Raw genomic sequence first — 15,501 nt, 5'->3', positions numbered from 1 at the left:
ATATATACCACATTTAATCCCTCGTAAAGTTCTTTCAGTTATGTTGTTCAATTGATTGATTTGCGAAATATTGTGAAAATAGTAGGAACTACCATGATCAAGGAATCTTATCCTTTTTTTTTCATTTACCTATTAAATCAATATTTAATTCATAGGCAGTCATAGAGAATAAAATCCAGAAGCACAGATAAAGAGAACTGGACAAATCAGGGGGACAAAAAAAGTTGCATATTTTCATCTCTAGTAGAGAATAGTAACATTCCACAATTATTTTATTTTATTAAAAGTTGGAGATCAACCCATCTAGCTATTTAATATTCACAAGAAATCCTCCATCAGGATTTTGAACATACAACCTCTAACATAGACAACATTGTCTTTACAACTATATAAACCAAAGATTGATTATCTCCACTAGTATTTTTTGATTAAGCTATTCAAAACGACCCAGGATAACTAATCCTACATTATACAATAAAATATTTATTACCGTAAAATCAGTGTCAATCATATTCTGTAGAACTTCATTGGTACACCGTACTGAGGATGTACCGTAATAATAGTGTATGGAGCATGCTGGTATTTTTCAGACAACTCAAATTTAAAATTCTGGAGAATCATACTCAACCCAATCTTAGCCTCAAGAAGTGCAAAATTCTGGCCAATGCATATACGTGGGCCCCACCCGAAGGGAAAGAAGGCTAACTGCCCATCCTTTGTTGCCTTTGAAATGCCTTCAGCAAACCGTGTTGGTTTGAACTCGGTTGCATCAGGGCCCCATATGTCAGGATCATGATGGATGAATAGTATTGGCAATGATAGCTGAACACCTGGTGGAATAATTACATCGCCAAGTTGCATGGTTTTGTATGTTTGACGGATAAGCATAGTTACGGGAGGGTACAGGCGAAGCACCTCATATAGTATCATGGTCACCTAAAATTGGTATAAATTAAGAACATGAATAACAAAATGTAAGGGTGAGTCCTTAGAGCAACTATTGTAGTTTACATTATAGTAGGAAGTTCCGCCTTCTGAGTTCATAAAATACTAAGATAATTGACTTGCAGCTAGAGCAACTCGGTCCCTTAGTCCGTAGCCATTGTTTTTACTTTTTAAGGCTTTAATTGGATATGCTTTATTGGGATACACATATGCCTTGGCACTATCAGAAAATGTTGTATGGTAAGGTATCGTAATTGTCCAATACCCATCACCAAAAAATAATAATAATAAAACAGGTTCAATGGTATACACGTATGCCTTGGCACTATCGAAACTGTTGTAAGGATGGAATCATAATTGTAAATGCCCTTCTAATATTGTGAAAACATGATCTCTCTGCATCCGCATTAATTAATATTTAAAACTCACAATTTTTAGTCGGCTCAAGCCATCAAAATCTGGCTTTTTCTTCCCAAAATGGTGCAAGACCTCCTCACGGGCCTTTTCTTGCCACTCAGGATGCATGCTCAACACAACCATAGTCCAGGTCAGCAGCACTGACGTGGTCTCCTGTCCCGCAAAATAAAATAGTTTGCACTCTTCTATCACATCGTTAATTGTCATGCCAAGACTTGAGTCTGGATTACCATTTTCCCCCATTTCCCTCATGTTTGATTCCAACAAAAGACCGAGCAGGTCATCTTTTGCGGTCTCTCCATTTTGGATGGCATTCGTTCTTTTTGCAATAATGCCCATGAGGAGTGTTTGGGTCTCTCTTGCAATCTGCTTCATCTTTCTATTGTTTTCAAATGGTAGGTACCTGTGACACCAGTGAACGAGGCCCAATCAATTAACAATTCTTGACCAAAATATTGACAAGTACCCTGGTACCTAGGCTAGGCTTAAACTGGAAGTAGAATAAGACGAGCAAATTTAGTGGTTTGTTTGTTTGCATGTTTATTATTATTTTTTAAAATTAGCTCTTAAACCTTGTTACACAATACTGCTATAATATCTGAATAATTTCAGAAATTAGGAAAAAAAAGGTACACAATATCCACAAATTTATAGTAATAGTACATTTGAAAAGCATAATAAGGCAGAAGAAAATTGGTCAACTGCTGCACTTCGTTTTTTCTTGTACAAGAATCATGAAACTGATCACAAATTACAAAATTATTTTTTAAATAAAAGCCAAAATAACAAGGTAAATGGACTGGTACCAGTTGAATGGCAAGAACAAGGTTGGAATAGCTTTGATGAAACGCTCAGCCATCTCACTTTGCAGCTGGAAAATGCGTCTCCCTTCCAGGTAACTACTGCCAAATGCTGCCCTTGAAATGACATCTCCCGTTAAATTTTGCATCTCTGGCCAAACATCTAGCTCAAATGATCCATCGGGACCCACTGAGTTCTCCCATCTGTCAACTAACTCATCACAACATGTAGAGAATGCTGGCATCATCCTCTGAAAAGAAAAAGGTTTTTAATTGGCTTCCCATTAAGAATAATACAAGTGTTATACCCACACAGTCAATATTTAAAACATCAAAATTAATAATTCTCTTTCTAAAACTTGTGAATTTAAATTTGACATCCGAAAAATGAATGGTCGCTACAGATATTGTACTTCCGTTTTCATCATGAATTGATAAAATGATGTTAATAATTAACTGAGACCAGCAGTACCAACTTAATACATAATTATATAGGAGCACATCATAAACTCTGAGTTCCCATCGCACTTATATTATCCACCAACATTGCTCCTATTCTTTTTTCCCCAAAAGTACAAGTAAGGTGCCAAACAATTCTAGACTGAAATAATTTTATGTGGAAGGTTTCATCAACTTAGCAGCAAAGAACCTATATATATATCAAAAGTAAGAACCAGGTATATGTTGAAACAATTTAGTACTTTCCTAATTTTTATTTTATGTCATAAATTACCTTTAACTTCTCTACATGAAAGGCAGGGTTGAGAAGTCTTCTATGCTTAACCCATTTTTCCCCATCATAATTCACAAGGCCGTCAGCTAATAGCCGACCGAATCGGCTCGTTTTTTGTTTCTGAAAGTGCCCGAATTTATTGGATAGAATTTCTCTCACTAATTCGGGATCCCTGATGGTAATTCTTGGGATGGGCCCAAACCAAGTAAAAGACTGTTTGCCTGTATTTTGTAAAAGTGAAATCAATTTTCATCCAACAGGTTAAAGAGCGTCAATGAATGATTATGCCAATGATATTACATCCGTCGGTGATGAAGTTTAATTTGGGATATTGCAATTTGAACAATAATTGATAATTTTGAATTTTGGGAGGTATTTTAGACTAAAATAAATGAGTATGGTGGGAACAAAAATAATTCCCTCGTAATTCACCCATCAAAACTAAGAGAAAATAATGATACTGTTTCTGAGTTCGCACCAAATTCTTTCATGCTGCGATGAAGAAAAGGCACAACACGAGGGATAATATCGTGCGAAAGTGGCATGGGCTTGGCTTGCGCTTCTTTGTTGAGCCGGGTGTTCTCCTTAACATCACCAGCAAGGGACCGGTACACAGTACCCCGCAGACCTTGCTTCCTAAGCGCCTGGTCCAGCCGCCTTGGCCTAATCCACCATGAATGGACTTGGGTCGCTCCCCATACGAGAAACAAGGAAAAAGCGCCGATGAAAAAACTCCATATCCACAGGTTGGGGTTGGATCCAAACTGTGAAAATATTTGTTGCATCTTGGTAGTGGGGTATTTCACTGAGGTTTTGAGTATTACAGCGGAAGACCTGTGATTATAATTTTGGGGGGGGATCGAAGTGGGTAATAAAAGGGAGGAGAATAGGAAAGTATGGATTGTAAACCAAGCCAGGTGTCAAAATCTGGTCAACAAATATTTAAACTGCGTTTCTCGAAGACGATGATATCATTCAATTCAATCTGCTTTTATTTCATTCCTTTCCGTCTAAATTGTTTTAACGGTCAGATTCCGTTACTTTGGTCTGCCCCTGGAGATCTGTTAACGCTGGAGAGCGTATCCTCTGAGTAGGTTTTCCTGCGGTGCTGTGCGGTGATTTTGATGTGGTTCGTTCGTTTCGGATAGGACGGGCTGGATTACGGATTCACCAAATTTTGAGTTTTTTTAAAATTCGGGCAAGATTTGATCTGGTCCATCCGATCCGAAACGAACGGACCAGATTAAAACCATCGCACAGCACCGCAGGAAAACCTCCGCAGAGGATACGCTCTCGTTAACGCTGTGTTGCTCCTCTCTTCGGATTTGTTCGGCGGAAGTAAAAAATTTAATGTTTACTTAGAAAAAAAAATTCAAAATTTTATTTTTTTTAACATAAACAGTAAAAATCAGTTCAAAAATTTTGTAACTTATTTCTATTCTCATTACAAATAATTAAATAAAGACTAACATTTATTCTAAGCATGTTACATATTTTTTTTATAAGAATAAAATGAGAACTTATATATTTCAAATGAGTTTTATTATAAAAGACAATAAACCAGATAAATTTGTAAGATTTAAAATTTGAAAAATAAATAAATATGATATTATCAATCTTAAAAGAAAAAAATATAATATTGAGATTTTGGAGGAATATACATAAAATTTTCCATCTCCCATATATATTTTGAAGTGCCTTCTAACGTCACTTCCTCTGTCATCCTTCTTCATCCCTTCAAAATCTTCCTTAATTATGATGTCATCTATTATTGTTTGTTAGCTTTTTCACAGCTGAAAAAGAGCTGGCCGGATGCACATCTTTCTTATGTATTAAATTTGAATAGATGAGTACTATTTATCTACAGTGTTAATCAATAATGGGAAACAAATCTGCTGCGGTTCGAATTGGATGAATAGTACTCTGAAATTTTTGCTTTTTCAAATTCAACTGTTGATTTATTTTGAGATGCGTGCATAGAAAAACTAGCTATTTAGAGATGCGTGCACAGAAAAAATTGAATGGTTGGATTTGAAAAAGCAGGGATTTCAGGGTATTGTTAATTAAATTCGGATCGCAACAGATTTCATTCCTCAATAATGAGACTTAGAACTAAGTTCCACTGTCAGCTCCAAATTTTCTGAAATTTTTTCTGTTTGGGAAAATTGTTTTTCTTCTTTCCTTTTTTTTCTCTCTCGAACGGGAAGCGTATTCTCTGCGGAGTCGTTCTGTGTGGAGTTTTTAATTCGATCCGTTCATTTCGAATCGGACGGACTAGATTAAAAGCTCCGCAAATTCTAAATCTTTTTTTTTTTCAATTTAGACAAAATCTTATCTGTTACGTCCGATTTGAAACGAACGAAACAGATTAAAGTGCAGCTCCGCACGAAACGACTATTCCCTCTTGAACGTTCGCCTTCGCTACAATACTTTCTCCTCTCTCGAACCTTCTAGCAGCCGCTTCCCTTTCCGCTCTTCCTCCGCTCTCTGGCTCAAACCTCATTCCCACTACTCCCCCCTCTCCTCCCTCTGCCTACTTCTCCCTTTTTCCTCTCCCTCCCTCCGACAAATCCCCACCTGAATCCCATTTTCAATATGTCTTCTCCTGCGCACCTCTCTTGTCTTCTATGGTTTCTCCTCACTCCCACTAAATTGAAAAACCACACATTCAACCCACTCACACTCGATCTCTCACCCTGTAACTGCGGGAGGTCCTGGCGGCCATGCCCGATTTTATTTCTCACAAATCTCACAAGAGGGGCGATCAGACTCGGTGTTGGCGTGACGCTACTAGGCGTCTCCGTACACCGTCTATTGAGGTGATCTCTTATTCGTGTAGAGGGGTGTTGCAAGAGACCGTCGGACTACTCAAAAAAGAAAAAAAAAAAATAGAGACCGTCGGAGAAGGGAACCACATCCTGGTCCCTTGGCTTCAAAAGGCTTATATCTTTGACATTATGTACCAGGCCTCACACCTGCACCTCTAATTCTGGTACAAAAGATTTGCAGATAGTAAAGTTTTCTTTGGATGAAGATTTAGTTTATTCTTTTTTTATTTACTATATATGTTTAATTTAGCTGTCAGCTTATTCTTTATATACGTGATAGCGTTACTTCCTATGGAAAGTTCAAATTATCTATTCGATGGATTGTGTTTGAATCGGGATTTCAATCATAACTTAGTCGTTATTATCAATTTTGATGTTTTAACCTTTATTATTGACTCTGAGACTCTGAGTTCAAGTCAGAACAGTAAGGCTACTTTTTTATAATTAATAAATTAGTTCTTAACTATTAAGAATCATTGGTTGTGCTTGCATTGATATTGCCATGCTCAAAGATAATATACAATTTTGATGACAACGGATGGAAAGAATAATTGAAAAATTGTCAAAGCCAAGATCATCAGAGTGGTGTTTCAAGGTGGTTAAGTCCATGTCGATAAGAAGGAAAAGCTACATTTGATGTTCTTTATACTACTTTAGAAAGATACTTCTATTATTGTTGAAGGACAACTAAAAGGAATTCTAAAATTAGATGCTCATAAATAATTCTCTTTAACTTCTGTGCACATCACTAAGTTCAACTCTAACATAAATGTTGATTTTCTAATATACAGGGTTCTTTCCTTGAGTCAACAAAGACTCACCTATAACATGTTCCTTGAGCCAGGAGAAGAAATCACAATTCAACTTTGGCAATTACTATTGTAATTGTGTACCATAATGTTGCAGAATAGGGAATTGAACTTGGCCTGTGACATTATGAGTTTTTTTAGTATGTTATCATATGCATTATGCATCAATTACTGGTCCATGTATTCACTTGAGATGGTTTTATTTTCATATTGCCCGAGTTTTAAAGGTCTATATTTTGTTTTCACTGTTTTTGGATTTTAGTTTGCACTGTTTTTGGATAAATATTATGTATAGATGGACTGGTAGTCTAAAGTCACTGGTACTGTACCAGATGAAATTAATTGCTGGTAATGGATAATGTATCACTGATTGAGGATAACATTAGAAAAATAATAAAATGAGGGGACTTGAAATCTTACATCTACTGTATCAACCGGAATACTTTTGTCATACTTTGTAATCAGATATGTGAATACTTAGTCTTTCTTTTTCTCTATGCATCCTTTGTATGTGCAGTGTACAAAGATGATGGAAAGGAGGAGAAGGTAAGCGGTTCCAAGTCATCTTTTAAGTGCTACTTTGCGGATACTCAGCTTTAGATGCTTATATTATACAACATGGCTACTTAATAAAATTAACGCGTTATCTTTTAACTGCATTTTTCTTACATATTGTTATTTAATTTGGGTTAATTTGTTGTTTAAAAATTTGTTATTTGTAGATGGAAAATGTAGCATTCATATTTTAAGGTACACCGACAACGAGGTAACTTTTGCCTTAGTAAGCTATCTGAATTCTCTATTTTTATTTATATATTTGATGAAATAATATTACTATTTTTGTATGTTGTCATTTTAACTCTGATTTAGATAAAAGTGTTAGGTTTGATTATTGAGTTAACTCTGATTTAGAGAAAAAGATTTTAGCATTGATTTATTGTTGGGATAAGCATTTCATGTTTTTGTTTGTCTTTCTTCTTCATCATTACTAACCTTGACTCTTTTTGACAAATTATTTGAGCCTTCCATGAGTGATTGTATAGTATATTTCCACCGTTTCATTTGATACTGCCCTACTAATTTCCTTTCATTTGATACTGCACTACTAATTTCCTTCTTCAAATTCGATGCATTAGTTTATAATGAGAGAAATGAGGTACATGTTCCCTCTTTCACTAGATTCATTGAAGAAGAAAAGGTCAATTGGTATGCTTCATGGTGAGTTGTATGTTTCTTTGTAAATGTATTGTTTGTTTAAAGTTTTTCCTATTATGCGTGAATGTCATATAATTCTTTTGGTTAGTTGCGTGTGAGTTGTAGATAATATAAAAAACAAATTGTTCTTCAAATAAAATATATAAAACCAAATAATTGATTCATGCTACCTTCTATTGATGTATGCCAAGGATGAATACGTGTGGATAAGAAAACCAAATATTAATTCCAAGTGAGGTAATATCAGCATATCACTTATTTTATGGAATATGGATTGGTCTCCGTCAGAGTCCAAGCAATTATAAACATACATCCAAATTGTACTTTTGTTGTATCCAGATGTGTTAACAAAGAACAAAACTAACATTGTTCTTATCTAGCATTTACTAATTAAGGTTGTTTTTGTACTACCACTCCAAAAATTACAAATCCTTTTTATGTCTATATATCAGTAAATAAGGAAGCTATGTCTTATCAGAAGACTATCCCGTTACTACTGTTTTTTTTTTAATTATGTAAGGCGTACATATTAGTCTTTGTAATGAGATTTTTTGCTGGTAAATACATTTGGTAATTTTAAGGAAAGAGATGCAATACTATTTTCTATCTTGAGTAAGGTGCCATGTTGTTGTTTCTTTTTATATATATACAAGGGTTTACTATATTATTTCTATGTACATTATCAAATTTAATCATTTCTTCATCGGAAATTTGTGAAATTTTGATGTTGCTGATTATGACATACTAAAATATCATTGCAGTTTATTTTTTTTATAATATACTGTTAGTTCCTATTCAGCTGTAGCAAATTTTCTGAACCAATAAAAGGTTCTACTATAAGTTTTTGTTTTATTTGTGTACTATTTTTAAAAATATAAACTAATTCTCGCATGATATACTGTTTTTGATCTATAATATCACTGACAACTAAGATAACTTATGTCAGTTATCCATGCTGAAGCAACGTGAGGTATATTTCTAGTTAGACTATTACTGTTTTTGAGCACGCCCTAAGTGTAATAGTAGGCTACTACTGTAATAATAACTTCCAATACAAGTACAAACCAGTCAACATAATGTAGCAACAGTGAATTTACATGAGGCCGCACAGGTTTACACCAGAAGCAACCTATACTGGACCAGATAATGAATAATGGTTGTGTGTGTTGTTATATAAAGTAACAACAAAAAAATTGGCATGATTAGTCTCAAATTTTCTACAACTGTCTAACTAATCCTTAACCTAATTTGCCTCATATACTCCTTAATTTTGGGTATTATGGAATTTTTACTTCAACAAAATTAAAAATAAGTTCAAATTGGTGAAATAACTTGATTACCAGTAAATTAATGGTGTACTGAACTTGCTTACCAGTGAAATGTATAACTTGATTACCAGTTAATTGATGGTGCATTTAACTTGCTTACCAGTGAAATGGATAACAAGTTAAATGCACCAGTTAATTATGTGTTTCGTGATTTTTTTTTTTTTCAAAGCTTTCGTTGTTGAAATGTATAGTATAAATCAATTCAAACTATAAACAATGGAAAAAAAAAAATTAATTAGGCCCATCTCACAATTTACTTGATGGATTTCAACATGTAGAAATACACTTTAATTTTCACTATTTTAACATATAACAAACGTAACCCAGCAAAATGAAATCCAACAAAAATATCTTGCTCCAGCGCAATATTTCAAGCAAAGAAAATCCAAGAAAAAAAAAATCTTGCTGGGTTTCATTTTGCTTAGAATTTTTTCCTGGATTTCGTTTTGGGTTCTTTTTTTTTTGCTTGGATTTCACAATTCATTTTTTTTGCTTAGAATTTTTTTTTTGCTTGGATTTCACAATCCAGCAAAAAAAAAAATCCATCAGGACCTTGTCTTTATCATTTAGATTGTAAAACATAACCAACATTTAATTCTCATGCATACATTTAATAGTAAATTAGTATTTTTTTTTTGCTAATTATCTCGGTTAGGGACTTTAAGAGTAATTATCATTTGCAACTACAGTGTTTTACAATTCAAGTCTGCAACTCAAATAATTCATTATGATAAAATTCAATAAACAAAATAATATACATCATCCAATTATATAAACAAAATATAAGATACATTAGTCATACTATTGACTCCTGGGTCACACACTAACAATAATATCTATATATATACCACATTTGATCCCTCGTAAAATTCTTTTAGTATGCTGTTCAATTGCTGTCTTTGCAAAATCTTGATTTAATAGATGAATAAAAATAAAAAAATAAGATTTATTTGATCATGATAGTTCCTATTATTTTTTACTCATAGGCAAGTTCTGTATTCGCGTATTGGATTATCATATTGTTCTGTATTCGTATTGGTGTATTCGCGTATTGGATTATCATATTGGATTATCAGGGTAGAAGCAAAACATCCGTGTGCTAAGCACTCTCTGCCACCCAACTTTTTTAATTTAAAACCATATGGAAGGGTTTATATACCACTCGCTGCAATTCTTTCTATCTAATGTGGGATTAAAACATTCCGGACATTTACAAAAATTAATATTATATTATAAATATTGGCTTTTCATTATATTTGAACAAGAGGTCTAATGGTAGTTCTTCTTGGTTGATACTCATAAGATCTGGGGTTCGATTCCCACACAACACAAGAATTTTGTTCCTTTTTTTATGTTTTAAATTCTCCCACTTTATGTTTGTTTGATTTTTTTTGTTAATTTTGCAAGTAATGATATATTAGGTTTAATACGAGGACTTTATATATAAGAACGAAAAATAAACATAATTTTTTTCTTAATAGCGCAAATAATGATCACGGTTTAATATGGGGACTTCATAAAGAACGAAAAATAAATCTTGTATTCTAAATTTTTATACCTTGTAATGGTATCATAATTTTTTCTTAATAGCGCAAGTAATGATCAAGATTTCACTATAATAAAAAAATTTATATATAATAGACACATCATATTCTAGTTTTTTTTTTTTAATTTATTGTATCGCCGTATCCGTATCGTATCCGATACAATATCCATACCCGCATTCATGCAACATAGATAGGCAGTCATGGAGAATGAAATACAGAGGCAAAGATCAAGAGACCTGGACACACAACAACAAAAAAGTTGCATATTTTCATCTCTAACACAATTATTTTATTTTATGGTACATTTGGATGGAGCAAGAATAACACTAATCCGACAATAGCACTATTTTTTTGAGCTATTCGATGTTTAGATGGAACAAGAATAACACTAACTCACTATTCTTTATTTGTCTTATATGGATTGGCTCACTATTCTACTAACTCAACCAAAAGTTAGATTAGCTACTACTTTCAAACTTGAGATTAGCTATATTCTTGCTTTATTCTTTGTTTCATCCAAACATATCTTGAGTAAAGATTGAAGGTCAATCCACCTAACTATTTAATATCCACACGAGATCTTTCATCCGGATTTCAAAAATAAGACCTTCAACACATAAAACATTGTCTTTACCACTAAAACAAAGACTTGTTATGTCCAATATTATTTTTGAATAAGCTATTCAAAAAGAGGAGGGTTCAAATGCCTCCATTTTTTGTGCCTCCACCATGCCTCCATTTTTTAAAACTTTAATAACTCAAAATTTAAAACTTAAAAGTCAAAATAAAACCGTTAGATGTGATCTACGTCATTTTATTTATGCATGTGTAAAAAATTATGACATTTCAATTTTATTTCGATGGTCATCTTGAGCTTGTAAAAATGTATGCAAATGTGGATAATTTCTAAACGTTGATTTTTCAGCTTATTGATTCATATAAAAGCAAAATCAAAATGTGATAATTTTTTATGAGCACATAGAGAAAATAACATAGATCACATCTAACGGTTTTATTTTGATGTTTAAGTTATAAACTTTGTGTTATTTAAGTTTTTAAAAATGAAGGCATGATGGAGGCACAAAAAATGGAGGCATTTGAACCCTCCTCATTCAAAAATACCAAGTATAACTAATCCTACATTTACAATATAATATTTATTGTCATAAAATTGGTGCCAATCATATCCTGTAGAACTTAATTGGTACACCGTACTGAGGATGTACCGTAATAACAGTGTATGGAGCATGCTGGTATTTTCCTGACAACTCAAATTTGAAATGCTGGAGAATCAAACTCAATCCCATCTTAGCCTCAACAAGTGCAAAATTCTGACCAATGCATATACGTGGGCCCCACCCGAAGGGAAAGAAGGCTAACTGCCCATCCTTTGTTGCCTTTGAGATACCTTCAGAAAACCGTGTTGGTTTGAACTCAGTTGCGTCAGGGCCCCATATGTCAGGGTCATGATGGATGAATAGTAGTGGCAATCCTAGAAGCACACCTGGTGGAATGGTTACATCTCCAAGTTGCATGGTTTTGTATGTTCGGCGGGTAATCATAATAATCGGAGTGTACAGGCGAAGAACCTCATATAGTATCATGGTCACCTAATAAATTAAAATTGAAATTAAATTTCAAGAATATGAATAACAAAATGTAAGGGTGAGTTCTTAGAGCAACTATTATAGTTAACATTATAGTAGGAAGTTCCCCCTTTTGATTTCATATAAAATTAAGATGACTTGGAGTTAGAGCAACTATTGTTGTAAGGTATGGAATCATATTTGTCTTCCATTGGAAACATAATCATACTTCATTTAATAAAATAAATAAATGCCCTTCTAATATTGTGAAAACCAAATTAGTTCATCTTTACATTTAGTACAAGGTGGCAAAATGAACTCTAGCTCTGCTTCCACATAATTAATATTTAGAACTCACAATTTTTAGTCGGCTCAAGCCATCAAAATCTGGCTTTTTCTTCCCAAAATGTTGCAAGACCTCCTCACGCGCCTTTTCTTGCCACTCAGGATGCATGCCCAACACGACCATAGTCCAGGTCAGCAGCACTGATGTGGTCTCTTGTCCTGCAAAATAAAATAGTTTGCACTCGTCTATCACATCATTAGTTGTCATTCCGAGACTTGAGTCCGATTTTCCGTTTTGCCCCATTTCCCTCATGTTTGATTTCAACAAAAGACCGAGCAGGTCATCTGTTGTGGTCTCCCCATTTTGGATGGCCTTCTCTCTTTTTGCAATAATGCCCATGAGCAGTGTTTGAACCTCTCTTCCGATCTGCTTCATCCTCCTATTGTTTTCAGTTGGTAGGTACCTGTGACACCAGTGAACGGGCCCAATATTATTTCACAATTTTTAAAAAAGAATATTGACAAGTACCCCACTTCCTAGGCAAGTCTTAAACTGGAACTAGAAATAAGAAGAGCATATTTAGTGGTTAATCATTTGAACCATTTCTCTTTTTCTTTGTTTGTTTGTTTGCATGTTTATTTGTTTATTTTCTTTTAACTTAGCTAGCTCTTAAACCTGGTTGCACAATACTGCTATAATATCTAAAGAATTTCAGAACATAATAAAAAAACAGATGAGTATGGTACTATGCATAGCACGGATTGGTCTATAATACGGATCAAATTTTTGTTTTCAAAATTTTAACGGCCAATCTGAACCGTTCAACATGATCCGAATATGATTATGTACTTGCAGACCGAATTTTACATTTTTTAGAATTCTTTTACTATTTTTTAAGATAGGTAGAAAATCACTGTTTTTGGATGGTTCAGAATTTTCAGATCAAGTGATTTTCTACCTATCTTAAAAAATAGTAAAAACATTCTAAAATATAAAATTCGGTCTGCAAGTACAAATTTATACGGGAATGATATTGAACGGTTCGGATTGATCGTTAGGATTTACAAAACAAAAATATTGATCCGTATTACGGACCAATCTGTGCTATGCAAGTACCATAGACTCACTCAAAAAAGATACTATATATTTAATTCTATGTAACACAATATTGACAAATTTATGGTAATAGTATATGAAAGGCATAATACAGCAGAAGAAAATTGGTCAAAAGCTGTACTTCGTTTTTCTTATACACGAATCATGAAACTTATTACAAATTACAAAATTATTTTTCAAACAAAAGACAAAATAACAAGGTAAATGTACTCGTACCAGTTGAAAGGCAAGAACAAGTACTGAGCAGCTTTGCTGACACGCTCGACCATCTCACTTTGTAACTGGAAAATGCGTCTCCCTTCCAGGTAACTACTGCCAAATGCTGCCCTTGAGATGACATCTCCTGTTAAATTTTGCATCTCGAGCCAAACATCCAGCTCAAATGACCCAGCGGGTCCCAGTGAGTTCTTCCATCTGTTAACTAGCTCATCACAACAGGCAGAAAATGCTGGCAGCATCCTCTGAATAGGAAAAAAGTTTTTATTGGCTTCACACTAAGAATAATAAAAGTGTAATATCCCCACAATGCAAATTATTGGTTCCCATGGCACTAATACTATCCACCAAAATTGCTCCTATTTTTGTTTCCTACAAGTACAAATAATGTGCCAAACAAAGTTAGTTGAATGAAATAATTTTGTGGAAGGTATCATTAAGTTAGCAGCAAAGCATAGATCACAAAAGTAAGAACCAAGTAATTAACATGTTAGAAGAATTTAGTAATTTCCTTAATTTTGTTTTATGCCATAAATTACCTTTAACTTCTCTACATGAAAGGCAGGGTTGAGAATTCTTCTGTGCTTAGCCCATTTCTCCCCATCATAATTCACAAGGCCATCAGCTAATAGCCGGCCGAATCGGCTTATTTTTTGTTTCTGAAAGTGCCCGAATTTATTGGATAGAATTTCTCTCACTAATTCTGGATCCCTGATGGTAATTCTTGGGATGGGCCCAAACCAAGTAAAGGACTGTTTGCCTGTACTTCGATAAAAGTGAAATCAATTTTCATCCAACAGGTTAAAGCGCTTTAGACTAATTTGGGATATTGCACTTTGAAGACTAACTGCTAATATTGAATTTTGGGAGGACCACAAAAGAAAATAAGCTTTCGACTAAAATAAATGAGCAGAGATGGTAGAACCATATTAGAACAAGATAATTCCCTCGTAATTCACCCATCAAAACTATGAGAAATTAAATGAGGAGGGATTCTCAGTTTGCACCAAATTCTTTCATGGTGCGATGAAGCAGGGGCGCAACACGAGGGATAATATCGTGCGAAAACGGCATGGGCTTGGCGCACGCTTCTTTGTTGAGCCGGGTGTTCTCCTTCAAATCACCAGCAACGGACCGGTACACAGTACCCCGCAGCCCTTGCTTCCTGAGCGCCAGGTCCAGGCGCCTCGGCCCAAGCCACGCCCATTCAAGTACTTGGGCCGCTCCCCATAGGAGAAGCAAGGCAAAAGCGCCTATGAACAAACTCCATATCGACAGGTTGGATCCAAATTCGGAAAATATTTGTTGCATCTTGGTAGTGGGGTGTTTCACCGAGCTTATGGAATTTGTTTTCTATTTTATGCAGTATTACAGAGGAAGAACAGTGATTAGAAAATGAGGGGTTATAATTTGGAGATGATCGAGGTCTGTTCGGCTGAATGAGAATGAGAATAGAGAAATTGAGTGGAATTAGATCTCTATTCCTACTGAACAGTTATGGAATTGATAAGATTAAAGAGGATGGAATAGAGTACTTTTCTCCACTTTTTAATTCCAGGGGAGACATGGAATTGAGAATTGAAGTGGAATAGAGAATTGAAAAGATTATTTTACTGTTATTTGTGCTGACGTGGCATTCTCCCTTTCAATTCTATTCAACCCATTCTTTAATTTG

General features: G+C 34.4%; 2 protein-coding genes across 2 annotated transcripts; both read right to left on the bottom strand.

Annotated features, from left to right (window-relative positions):
• Window positions 1-206: 206 nt before the first annotated feature.
• LOC144546677 (cytochrome P450 CYP72A616-like) lies at window positions 207-3,758 on the bottom strand. Its single transcript, XM_078295214.1, has 5 exons — window positions 3,374-3,758; window positions 2,896-3,116; window positions 2,169-2,413; window positions 1,375-1,765; window positions 207-936 (listed from the first exon to the last, which is right to left on the bottom strand). The coding sequence occupies exons 1-5, from the start codon at window positions 3,678-3,680 to the stop codon at window positions 508-510; spliced, it is 1,593 nt and encodes a 530-aa protein (XP_078151340.1). The 5' UTR covers window positions 3,681-3,758; the 3' UTR covers window positions 207-507.
• Window positions 3,759-11,279: 7,521 nt separating this feature from the next.
• LOC144546679 (cytochrome P450 CYP72A616-like) lies at window positions 11,280-15,258 on the bottom strand. Its single transcript, XM_078295217.1, has 5 exons — window positions 14,834-15,258; window positions 14,366-14,586; window positions 13,827-14,071; window positions 12,567-12,957; window positions 11,280-12,232 (listed from the first exon to the last, which is right to left on the bottom strand). Exons 1-5 carry the CDS (start codon window positions 15,135-15,137, stop codon window positions 11,804-11,806), a joined length of 1,590 nt encoding a protein of 529 aa, XP_078151343.1. The 5' UTR covers window positions 15,138-15,258; the 3' UTR covers window positions 11,280-11,803.
• Between the last annotated feature and the right edge of the window lie 243 nt (window positions 15,259-15,501).

This window comes from Carex rostrata, chromosome 30 (assembly GCF_964058835.1).
Source record: "Carex rostrata chromosome 30, lpCarRost1.2, whole genome shotgun sequence".
Taxonomy (NCBI): Eukaryota; Viridiplantae; Streptophyta; class Magnoliopsida; order Poales; family Cyperaceae; genus Carex; species Carex rostrata.
Note: the sequence above shows the minus strand (reverse complement) of the source record. Positions and strands in the feature narration are given on the sequence as shown.

Bases quoted from the DNA above. Each gene is read 5' to 3' on its own strand.
- LOC144546677 (XM_078295214.1), bottom strand. From the start codon at position 3,680: ATGCAACAAATATTTTCACAGTTTGGATCCAACCCCAACCTGTGGATA. The intron at 3,117-3,373 runs GTGCGAACTCAG...TACAAAATACAG, and splicing joins TCGCAGCATGAAAGAATTTG to GCAAACAGTCTTTTACTTGG. The intron at 937-1,374 runs GTGAGTTTTAAA...TACCAATTTTAG, and splicing joins GCTTGAGCCGACTAAAAATT to GTGACCATGATACTATATGA.
- LOC144546679 (XM_078295217.1), bottom strand. From the start codon at position 15,137: ATGCAACAAATATTTTCCGAATTTGGATCCAACCTGTCGATATGGAGT. The intron at 14,587-14,833 runs GTGCAAACTGAG...ATCGAAGTACAG, and splicing joins TCGCACCATGAAAGAATTTG to GCAAACAGTCCTTTACTTGG. The intron at 12,233-12,566 runs GTGAGTTCTAAA...TTAATTTATTAG, and splicing joins GCTTGAGCCGACTAAAAATT to GTGACCATGATACTATATGA.